Source organism: Dromiciops gliroides, chromosome 3, assembly GCF_019393635.1.
Source record: "Dromiciops gliroides isolate mDroGli1 chromosome 3, mDroGli1.pri, whole genome shotgun sequence".
Classification (NCBI taxonomy): Eukaryota; Metazoa; Chordata; class Mammalia; order Microbiotheria; family Microbiotheriidae; genus Dromiciops; species Dromiciops gliroides.
Window position 1 is genome coordinate 32,310,974 of NC_057863.1, and position 12,749 is coordinate 32,323,722.

At 41.1% G+C, this 12,749-nt stretch overlaps 1 protein-coding gene across 7 annotated transcripts in view; it reads right to left on the bottom strand.

Moving 5' to 3' along the window:
- Positions 1-12,749, bottom strand: part of TNIK (TRAF2 and NCK interacting kinase) — a 430,959-nt gene that overhangs the window by 55,955 nt on the left and 362,255 nt on the right. For all 7 annotated transcript variants that reach the window (XM_043995975.1, XM_043995980.1, XM_043995978.1 and 4 more), the window contains one exon: positions 21-118. In XM_043995975.1, coding sequence (XP_043851910.1) covers positions 21-118 — 98 coding nt within the window. The remainder of the gene's footprint in view (positions 1-20; positions 119-12,749) is intronic.

The window sequence follows — 12,749 nt, forward strand, 5'->3', positions numbered from 1 at the left end:
GGAGGAAGAGAAAAACTCACAGCTGGTCGACCAGGCCGGGTGATGTCCCTGGATTCTTCTGGCTTCACCTTGGGAGGCTCATGGGGAAGCACAGGTGATCCTTCAGATTTTGTGTTAGCTGGGAGAGAGAAAAAGATAGAGAGCAATAAAGGGTATCATGAATTGTTAGGTAGTTCATAGCTTTAGGGAAGACAATTAGTTAGATGAGTCTTCTTTCTCTACTTTTTGTCAATAAATTTTTTCTTGAATAATGATAATATTTTTTCAGTAACAAGCAGCTAGGTGATTCATCAGATAGAGCATTGCACCTGGAGTCAGAAAGACCTGAATTCAAATCTAGCCTCAGACACTTATTAGCTGTCACTGAACTACTCTCTGCCTCAGTTTTCTCCTCTGCAAAACCTCACTGGGTTGTGGTGAGTATAAAATGAGCTAATATTTGGAAAGCACTTTGCAAACTTTAAGATGCTATAATGTTCACTATTAAAAATAGTTGTTATTAATAATAATAATTAAAAATTAGCTTTATGTGACATTTTATGGTTTGCAAATTAAATTTACAAATATCTTATTTTATATGGAATGTTACATAAATGCTAGCTATTATTACTGTTGCTAAGAGCTAGCATTTATAAAGACTTCACAGGGCAGCTAGGTGGTACAGGGGATAAAGCACTGGCCCTGGTTTCAGGAGGACCTTAGTTCAAATCTGGTCTCAAGCACTTGATGCATACTAGCTGTGTGACCCTGGGCAAATCACTTAACCCTTGTGGTAAAATATGAAAGTTTTTAACAGTCGGTTAGGATAAGTGAAAGACACCAGTTTTTCAAGGACCACCCTTTTGGGGAGGAGATGAACAGTCTGCCTGCTGCGCATGTCAGACTGCCTGCCGGGTACAGTCCGCCTGCTGCGCATGTCAGACTGCCTGCCAGGTACAGTCCGCCTGCTGCGCATGTCAGACTGCCTGCCAGGTACAGTGCGCCTGCTGCGCATGTCAGACTGCCTGCCGGGTTTTTTTGACTTCCGGGGTGGAGAGAACGGGAGTAGCCTTTTTTTTTGCCGGCTTGGCGGGACTCCGGGCGGCGCGGCACAGACGGTCTGACTCACTCCAAAGGTGGCCTAAATCGGTTTGGTGAGTTTTTATAAGGAATATAGACAGCCTAGATTTAAGACGATTTGTACTGTATTTCTGTTTTCCTATCCTTCTAATCAACAACACCTTATATACAATAAAGGCTCTATCTAGAAAACCAGAAGCTTCTTCCATTTACTAGTCTGGGAGATGAATTAAGGGAAGGGTTAAGTAGGGGAGATTTATGATCTAATATCCAATTTTAAATCTCACAGTTTGGCGACCCCGAAGGGACCTTAAGGACCCTCCCACCCTCCCTAGTTTGGCCATAAGCCGGCTAATTCGGTGGATTTTCCAAATACCCCCCCCCCCCCCCCCCCGCGGACTTTCCCTTTGTCTAATCTCCCTTAAAGACTTTAAGCCTCTAAAAGTCTTGCTTTAAACAGAAAAGCCAGCCCAGTTTAAAGGGCAAGATGCTCGAATATTCTACCATCCCTTTGATTTTTCTCATCGGAATGTATTGGGACAGCATAACATCCCGACTTAGAGGAATAGTTTATTCAATGGTCCTTCATAACATTATTGGTTTTTTCCTCATTCAGGCAGCAAAAAGTTTTTTGTATAATAGTATACGTGAGAATCTTTGGGAAAATACGTTTAATATAAGTAGAAATTTTATGCCTGCAATTGAAATACCTTTTAATACCACATCCATAGTTCATACGACTAAGGATTTTATTTTTTTTTGTTGTTTTTTTTTTGTTTTTGTTATTATCATTGTTTTTGTTATTATCATTGTTATGATGTGGGGGAAACTCTCACATATGGAGAGAGACCTCAAAATGGCTGTTTCTACTAGAGATGATCCAAGTTCAGAATCAGATCAGCAGAAACTACTCCCTCTGCAGGAAGCTATAGAACATAGTAAGAAGGGAGTGCCAATTCAAGTCAGAAAATATAGCCCCTTTAGACCAAGTGACTTGAGCGCATGGAAATCAATCATCCCTAGTTTTGAGAAAAATCCAAACACTGTAATTTCACAGTTAAGGACTATATTTAATGCATATCAACCCAGTTGGGCTGATGTTACTTGCCTTTTGGAAACTTTACTGTCCCCAACTGAGATTACAGATATTATCTCAGCAGGAAATGCCCTTGTTGCGAAAGGTAAGGCCGATGTGGAATGGCCTCTAAAGGATCCAGAGTGGAATTATAATGATGATAGGGATTTCCAAAGATTAAAAGATGCTAGAGAAACACTTCTGAAGGGAATGGAATCTTGCTCTAGAAAACCGGAAAACTGGCAGAAATTTTTAAGCCTACCTCAGGAGGCTAATGAAAGACCAAACAGATTTTATGATAGACTTTGTGAGGCCGCTAGACAGTACACCAGATTGGATCCAGTAGATTTAAGAGATTCCTGTATCATTCTCAACACATTTGTTTATAATTCACTGCCAGAAATACGCAGATACTTTCTGAAACAATGTCCAGACTGGAGAAATCTCTCAGTAGATAGAATTAAGGAACTTGCAAATTATGTCTTTGACTCACGTGAGGAAGATCCAGATCACCCTAAACAGAGCATTCTGGCACCAGCGATTCCTAGTCAGCCATGTGGACACCGGAACAAGGACACTAAGGTGTGTTGTTACTGTCGTAAGGAGGGGCATGAATTGAGAGAATGTAGGACTTGGAGAAGAAATTCTAATTCTAATTACAGGCGAAATCAAAATAGAAATAGATCTTTTTGGAGGAATACAGAAAGGCAGTACCAGAATAATGGTAACCAAGACCCCCCTCAGAAGAGGACACAGGAATGATGGTGTCTTGGGGAGGAATGGAACATAGATAATGAAAGCCATATATTCCCAGATCCAGATTTTTTGAATGCACTTGTGCCAGTCCATTCACCTCCCCAGAGTAATGAACCACATGTCACCTTAAAAGTGGGGGAGACTTATTATGATTGTCTGCTAGACACAGGAGCCTCTAAATCAGTATTAGTAAGCAAACCAGATGCTGGGTGTAGACCTGTAGGATTTTTGAATGTAGTGGGAGTCTCAGGAAAGAGCCAGAGAGTGGCAAAATTGAATCCTCGCATGGTATCTATGGGGCCCTTAACAGTGGAACATTCATTTTTACTCATGCCTGATGCCCCTGTAAATTTATTAGGTCGTGATCTCCTTTGCAAGCTTAGAGCAACCATATCTTGTGCTCCAGATGGGGCTGTCTCCTTACAATTGCCAGAGGATACTGTTCATTTATTACCAATTTTACTTACAGAAGCTCAAGGAACAGCAGGGGAGGTATCCAAAATCCCCTCTGACATTCCTGAGTCTTTATGGGCCTCATCCCCTAATGAGGTGGGGCTCCTTAAGTCTGCCATGCCTGTTACCTTTAAAGTTAAGGGGGGACCACCCCCCTCCATTCCACAGTATCCATTGTCTAGGGAAGCAATAGAAGGGATCACCCCTATAATTGAGGCTTTGAAAAGCCAGGGTATTATTATTCCATGTCATCACTCTCCATGCAATACTCCCATTTTGCCAGTTAAAAAACCCAAGCCTGGGCCAGATGGTAAACCTGTTTATCGCTTTGTGCAAGATCTTAGAGCGATTAATAATTATGTTATTCCTAGACATTCTATAGTCGCAAATCCGGCTATGATAATTTCCTCAATTCCCTATGAATCTACATGTTTCACAGTGGTAGACCTTTGCTCTGCCTTTTTCTCCATACCAGTACATGAGGACTTCCAATATTTATTTGCTTTTACCTGGAAAAATAGACAGTGGACCTGGACTAGACTCCCACAGGGATTTGTAGACAGTCCCACATTATTTTCCCAAATTTTACAGCAGGATCTGGCCTCTATTACCTTTAAGGGCTCCACACTAGTACAATATGTAGATGACTTACTTTTGGCCTCTCCTAATGCTGAAATTTGTCAGGAAGATAGCCGTCACTTACTGCTGGAGCTGCACAAGAGAGGACACAAAGTTTCCAAGACAAAGGTACAATGGTGTTTGCCCCAGGTAGAATATTTAGGATTTATTTTGGCTGCTGGAACTCGCTCTGTCTCTTCTAAGAGAGTCCAGGCCATTCAACAACTCTCTGCCCCCACTACTAAGAGGCAGTTGAGAGCCATTCTGGGAGCAGCTGGGTACTGTAGACAATGGATACCCTCTTTTGGTGAAATTACTAAACCCCTCATAGCTCTTACAAAAAGTTCTGTTCCAGACAGTTTACAGTTGGATCCCCAGCATCTCTCAGCCATAAAAGAATTAAAACGGGCCTTGTTATCAGCACCTGCCCTAGGACTGCCAGATTATAGTAAGCCTTTCACTCTCTTTGTGCATGAACAAAAGGGGGTGGCTTCTGGAGTCCTGACTCAGTCACTGGGGCCTAACCAACGTCCTATAGCCTACTATTCAATTCAGCTGGACCCTGTAGCGGCTGGAGCGCCACCTTGCCTTAGAGCAGTGGCGGCCACAGCGCTTTTGGTAGAAAAAGCCTCTGATTTGGTCCTAGGTAACCCTCTAACTGTGCAATGCCCTCACGAAGTGGAGGCTCTCTTACTACGTCACAGGACACAAGCCTTTTCAGATCAAAGGCTGGCTAAGTATGAAATAACCCTGTTAGGTAATGAGAATATCACTTTAAAACGCTGCACAGTTCTTAATCCAGCAACACTACTCCCTAACTTACCATTCTCGGGGGAACCGTTGCATGACTGTGCTTCTTTAGTTGATATGGCTGAAAAACCCCGTGATGATCTTTTTGATACACCTTTAGAAAATCCTGATCTTGTCCTCTATACAGATGGTTCCTCATTTATGAGAGAGGGAACCCGTTTTACTGGAGCTGCTGTAGTTTCTGATTATGACACCCTCTGGGCAGCTTCTCTGCCTTCCCATTTTAGTGCACAGGCTGCTGAACTTGTGGCTCTTACACAGGCCTGTAATATAGCTAAAGATAAGAGTGCCACCATTTTTACTGACTCGAAATATGGCTTTGGCATATGCCACTTTATTGGTATGATTTGGCGTCAACGAGGCTTTCTAACATCCTCGGGCAAGGCTATTGCCAATGGGGACCTTATCAAGGACCTCTTAGATGCCCTAAAACTGCCTTCTTCCCTAGCCGTTGTACATTGCCCTGCCCACACAGGGAATAGTGATCCTGTTTCAAAGGGAAATGCACGAGCCGATTCTGCAGCCAAGCTTGCTGCATTAGAAGCTCCTGAACATGTATTTAACCTTTCACCTTCTGAGGATACTCCTTCCAACCTAACCTATGACGATTCTGAAGTAGAAAAGTGGAAAAAGAAATTTAAGGCGAAACAGATCAATGGCATCTGGGTGTCTCCGGAAGGTAAGCCATTTCTTCCCCGGAAATTCTACCACCAGGTATGCCTCTCTGTTCACAGAAAAGGCCATTTTGGTACACAAGGCATTGTAGACTCTATTAAGAGAACCTGGATAGCACCAGGTGTGACTAATACAGCATCTCGAATCTGCTCGGGCTGCTCCACATGTCAGTCTTATAATCAGTATGCTTTTAAGGTCAAAGCTTATGGAGGGCGTCCTCTAGCATATACACCTTTTGAGCACTTACAAATTGATTATATTACTATGCCAAAAGCAGGACATTATAAATTTTGCCTTGTTATAGTTGATCAGCTCACTCGGTGGGTGGAGGCCTTTCCCAGCCCCCGAGCCACAGCTGCCTTTGTTGCCAAAATTCTTCTTAAAGAGATAGTACCTCGTTTTGGCCCACCAGCCCGCATCGATTCTGACAAAGGCACACATTTCACTGATTCGATTTTATCCCAAATCTATTCTTTCTTGGGAGTGACTCCAAAATTCCACACGCCCTACCATCCACAAAGTTCAGGCCAAGTCGAACGTATGAATAAAGAGCTTAAGAGTATGATTGGCAAATTATGTACTGAAACCCATTTGAAATGGCCTGATGTTCTACCATTGGCATTATTCTATCTACGAAGTAGACCAAGAGGAGAACTTCATATATCTCCTTATGAAATGCTTTTTGGTCACCCTCCTATCCAAGCTAAAACTTTTTCCCCAGTTTATACATCACTGGTGGGAGGTGATACTTCTGTTGCTTCCTATATACAGGAATTACAGACCAGGCTACGTGAACTCCATGAGGCAGGAGCTGTGGTCCAGGCAGGACCATTAGACTTTTCATTGCATAACTTCAACCCAGGAGATAAAATATATGTAAAGAATTTTCAGAAAACCAGTGGAACTCAACCTGCCTGGGAAGGACCTTTTCAGGTATTATTGACAACTCCTACTGCCATTAAAATTGGTGAAAAAGACTCATGGATTCATTGCTCTCATATAAAGCCTGCACCATTCATAGGTGAAGAGATTTCAGATAGACCTGAGGTAGACGCTAAAGAGGTAAAAACCCTAAAGATAGCAACTGTTAAAGAGCAAAGAGAGTTCAGAGGAAAAAGGCAGTTCCCATTTAATAATCCCACTGATCAGTTAAATGCTTTGGGACTCAGTCTTCGTAAAGTATCAGGAGACGGAAATTGCCTTTTTAGGGCTTTAGCAGACCAGCTAGAAGGTCACTGTAGAAATCATCTCAGACACAGACAAGAAGCTGCTTCTTATATGATTAACCATAGACAAGAGTTTGAGTCTTTTATAGTAAATGACTCCCCTTTTGAAGAATATGTTGATGAATTAAAGAAATTTGGAAAGTGGGGAGGAAATGATTCAATTGTAGCATTTGCTAAGCAGCATCAGCTGAATGTTGTGGTTCATCAATTAAATCAGCCTTTATTGAAAATCAGTGGCACAGACAAAACTGATGCTACAGAACTCCACATTTTCTACCATAAAGAACATTATGACAGCATTAGAAAGATCAATGACAATTCAGAAACCCCTGCCACTTTGGCATGCAGAGAATTGGGGAACCAGTTAAAACAATGTGGCATACCCCAAACTCTAGCAGCTTAAATACCTTATAATTTAACAAGCATTTCCTTCTACAGGCAAAAGCACTGAAGTACATGGCCTAGTTTTCTGGCCTACCTCAACTATTTTTTTTTTTTTATTAATTTTTGGGTTTTTTTTGTTTTTGTTTTGACTTTTGAAAGGCACTGAAAAGACCTGGAATTGACTGCACCTTTAAGTTCTTTAAGAGCACAAAAGGGTGCTTAGCGAATCTTTTGCTTTTTATTTTTTATTTTTGGTTTTGCTTTGGTTTTTTTTACTTTTGTTTCTTTTGCTTTTCTTTAAAACTAAATTTTGTAAACTAAGTGATTATTCAAAGACATTTTAAGTATATGCTGTGGGTGAGGCTATCGGGCCTCAGAAGCTACCAGAATTCTTCTTTTTTTTTATTTACTCTTTCTTTTTGAGAGAACCATGAGTTCTAATGAGTTTTGTTTTATTTATTTATTTTTCTCCTTTCTCTTGTATGTTGTTCTGTTTAACTAAAAAGTACCAGAAATTGCTTGATACCTCACTGAAAACATTGAATATTGAATCTTGCTAATTGAAGTCTTATTTCTTTTTGATGAATTAATCACCACTTTAAGTATCTGCTACTGTTATACCAGAGAATTCATGTATAAGATGATGTGGTCTACTTGCTAAAAGAAGATTATGTAATAATGTCTAAAAGAAGATTATGTAACAATGTCTAATATAATCAGCTATTTACATTCGTTTATTATTTATATGTCATTATACTCTGGGTATGGTTTGGAATTATTGTATATATCACTAATATATTCTCAGTTATGCAGCATAGCACACATTTTTACCATCATATTGTCTTTGGTGAAATTAATGAGATTTCAGAAATATGGAAACTTATCATTTCAGAGACTAACTTGCTGTGAACTCTGACGCAGGCCCTGGAGAGAATATATGTGCAACAAAAGGAGAGACAGGTATACGTAAGTCCATGGTTTGCTTATGATGGTGACTATGTAGAGCACAATTACTAGGCACAGTCCAGTATTCATCCTCTCTCCCTCCTAATTTAACCTAATTTAACTGAACTTATTTATCTTTTTATCTCACTCAGTTGAATTCACCTGTGGCCTAGCACAATCACTGGCTGTCTCAGAACCATGAGATATGGTATGATAACCTTTCCATAACATTTTCAGGTGTCATGAACACATACTAAATTTGGCTTTGATCCAGACACATGGTGGTAAAAAGTGTTACACATTGCATAACTACCTCAACCCTCTATTACAAGTCTAACCATATAAAGGAGGGAATGTAATGGAATTTATTAATTTGATCATTGACAATGCTATGCTAAGGTTTTAAAAATACAGCAATTCAAACAGTTAAAGAAGATAATCCAGCTTTCCAGACCAGAGTCCAGAATCCAGTTTTCCAGACCAGAATCCAGTTTCCTCCTGATGACATCTTACCACTTCAAGAAGACAAGAGAACTCAGAGACTTTATATGAACTGTTTTGCTTTATTAGCTTTTACTATCTCCTTTCTGTTATATACTATCTGTAACATGTACTCTCTGCAGAGGCTCTCCCTTTGCAAGACTAATGTCAAAGCGTCGGTTCATGAGGAAAAAAAAAAAAAATCGCCCCTCTGGACAAAACTTTCCTCTCTTCCTTTTCTGTATTGTTGTTCGCATATTATTAGTCAGCAAAAGTTATTATATTCTTTTTACTGTTCCATCAAGGAAACATTCCGTTTCTTGAGGAAGCAAAGGGGGGAAATGTGGTAAAATATGAAAGTTTTTAACAGTCGGTTAGGATAAGTGAAAGACACCAGTTTTTCAAGGACCACCCTTTTGGGGAGGAGATGAACAGTCTGCCTGCTGCGCATGTCAGACTGCCTGCCGGGTACAGTCCGCCTGCTGCGCATGTCAGACTGCCTGCCAGGTACAGTCCGCCTGCTGCGCATGTCAGACTGCCTGCCAGGTACAGTGCGCCTGCTGCGCATGTCAGACTGCCTGCCGGGTTTTTTTGACTTCCGGGGTGGAGAGAACGGGAGTAGCCTTTTTTTTTGCCGGCTTGGCGGGACTCCGGGCGGCGCGGCACAGACGGTCTGACTCACTCCAAAGGTGGCCTAAATCGGTTTGGTGAGTTTTTATAAGGAATATAGACAGCCTAGATTTAAGACGATTTGTACTGTATTTCTGTTTTCCTATCCTTCTAATCAACAACACCTTATATACAATAAAGGCTCTATCTAGAAAACCAGAAGCTTCTTCCATTTACTAGTCTGGGAGATGAATTAAGGGAAGGGTTAAGTAGGGGAGATTTATGATCTAATATCCAATTTTAAATCTCACACCCTCATTGCCCGGGGGTGGGGTGGGGGTGGGGGGAGTGAGACTTCACCTACGTCATCTTCCTTGACTCTCTCAACAACCCTATTAAGTAGGTATTATTTCTATCCTTATTCTACAGATAAGGAAAGTGAGGTAGAGAGAGGTTAAATGACCTACTCAGGGTCAGATAACTAGTAAGTACTTATCTGAAGCAAGATTCAAACTCAAGTTTTCCTGACTCCAAGAACAAACTAGACTACCTAGCTGCTGCCTTCTGGCTCCAATTGTGGCCCCTCTCCAATCACTAGGACTACGTCTATGCAGTTTTAGGGCACTCAGTCACTTTGACAAAAAGGCGGGGGAACAGCCAAAAAAAAAAGGGGGGGGGAATCAGACATGTTCATGGATGGCATCATGGCAATGAAGCAAGTCAAGATCTTCTGCATTGTGTCTGACTCAAACATCCACACATTGAGAAAGCTGACTTACTCTTTGGGGGCACATGGAGAGATAACCCTTCTTTTGCCAGTCATAGGAATTATCAACTGTGAATATTCTATGTTTAAAGTCATTTTGGTCTCAAAAAATTGAAATACTAGGATTTTGGAGAAGCCCTTGTATGTCGGGGATGAGAAAATGGAGGAAGTCTGAGCGAACCTCTGGTGTCCAAGCCACAGGGAGTCACAGGGACCAAGTTCTGGGGGCAAATCTGCTTTGTTCCTTTCTTGAACTTGGGTGCTTCCTATAGAGGTGTTCCTGTGACAACAATTAGTACTCCTGGTGGTGAGTCAATTTGTCCTGACCTCAGTTTCCCCATCTGCAAAATGAGGAGGTTCTTTCTAGATGTCAAAAATTATGTTCTTAAGCTTTTTTGTGTTGGGGACCCTTCCGGCAGTCTGCTGAAGCCTTCTCATAATGTTTTTAAAGGCATAAAATATGTAGGATTAGAAATCATTAGAAATGATACTGAAATCCAGTTATCAAAATGTTTTGTTTTTTTTTTGGTGAGGCAATTGGGGTTAAGTGACTTGCCCAGGGTCACATAGCTAGTAAGTGTTAAGTGTCTGAGGTCTGGTTTCAACTCAGGTACTCCTGAATCCAGGGCCGGTGCTCTATCCACTGCGCCACCTAGCTGCCCCAAAATGTTTTTTTTTTTAAATAACTTATGAGCCCCTCTCTTAAACCCTGAATCTAAGTCATGCCACTCTACTGCTGAAGAATCTTGTGTAGCTCCATAGCACCTCTAGGAATCACAGACACAGACATGCACACAAATTCCTCAGCCTGGTTTTAGAAACTCTCCAAAATCGGTTTCCCACCCACATGGGACAACGCAGAGCATTCCCTTTTGGGCGGTCTATGTTACAACTAATCTGGGTGCCAGCTGTTCCTGGGCTCTCCCTTTGCATAGACTTCCCCACACCTAGAATTCACTCTCTCTTCACCTATTGAAATCCTTAGCTTTCTTCCAGGCTCAGCTTGGGAACCCCCTTCTCTTTGAAGCCTTTTCTTGTGCTCCCTGTTGTGAATGCCTGCCTCTAACTGCTTTATATTTACTTAATGGTTTGTTGTTCAGTTGTTTCTGACTCTGTGACCACATCTGAGGTTTTCTTGCCAAATATACTGGAGTGGCATGTCATTTTCTTCTCCAGCTCATTTTACAGATGAGGCAAACAAGGATAAGTGACTTGTCCAGGATCACACAACTAGCAAGTGTCTGGGGCCGGATTTGAATTCAGGTCTTCCAGACTCCATGCTCGGTGCTCTAGTCACTGTGCCACTTAGCTGCCCTACTAACACACTGAAGACAAATATGAATTTGCTCCTTTTCTAAATAGGGAATTTTATTTTATAAAAATTTTATAAAAATAGGGAATTTTATTTTATAAAAATTTTATAAAAATAGGGAATTTTATTTTATAAAAATAAAATCAGAATCATAGATCCAGAGTTATTAGGACCCTCAGCAGACTAGATAAAACCCAATCTCCTCACTTGTAGATATAGAAATAAAAGCTCCGGGTGCCCAAGATCACAGCTACTGAAGGTCAGAGACAGGACATGAATTCAGCTCTACAGACTTAAGAGTCAGTTATCTCTTTTCTCTATCCCATTGCCTTCAATGATGGGAGCAGAATCACTGGCCCTACTATACATCATCACCTGTGTTCGTGCATTAGGCAATGATACCTAAGTGAAGCCAGGCTTGCCATTGGAAACCAACTTCCCTCCTCTCCATCCTCTCCCGTCCCTGCTCTCCTCCATCCTGCCCTCCTCTTCTCTCCATCCTCCTCTCTCTTCTCCTCTATTCTGCCCTCCTCTCCAATTCAGCATCACAACACTAGCCTTGCACCAAATCAGAGCACCTGTTTCACTCTTCAAAATGAACCTGAAGATTCTTCTTATTGACCCACCTTAGTGGGATGTTCTTAGTTAAGTGGTGATTGCTGCAAATGAAGATGCCAAGGAAGGATGAAACGCTAGTGCATTTTGGGTGGCAGATTGATTTATAAGGAAATCTAAATGCATCAAATGGCACTGAAGAAGGGACTGTTCTTTATCTCTCGGAAAAATTACCTTGTGAAGAAGGTAATTCTAGAAAGGGAAGTTTGATTAACTAGAAGCAATGGTTTGTCACATATAATTAGTTGGACGATATTAAAGTTTTTCTCAGGCTAATTCATTAATGGAAACCAAACAGTGATGAATGACTTAAATTAAATGTCCAGAGATGTGATTTCGTTTTCTCCAACAGGATTTACTGGAACATTCAAATATTAATTTTTTAAAAGACTGGGTCTAGTCCTATGAATTTTTAAAATCCCTGATAAAACTCTATTTCTAGATAAATACTATATATTGTCAACTATACTTCTAAAAGTTGCACTGATTATATTCTTTGCAGGGTCCAAGAGTCCGTGTCAGCAGCTGGTTGTTACCAGTCCTTTTGGCTGGACTGGGGACTAGGGAAAAGGGATTGCTTTTGTATAAGAACCGAGAAGCCAGAGGGGCAGTTGATACCAGCTAGAGATTTGAATTATTCCTTTTCCAGAAGAGATGAAGGCTGGATGACAATGTTAGGGGTCTATCATTGTGGAAGATTCTTTTCCAGGTAGGGATTGTGCTAGATGACCACTGGTGACCCTGCCAACTCAGTGACTCAGAGAACTTGTTCTCATTGGCAAAGGATTGTATATCATGGCTTGCCAGAAGAAACAATTCAGATGAACATTTCTGAAATTAAAATACTCTTTGCCCTTAACAGTGCTGAGCTTTTCACACACACACACACACACACACACACACACACACACACACACACACACTCATATACAAATACACACTCAAATGTGCATACTCATATAAAAA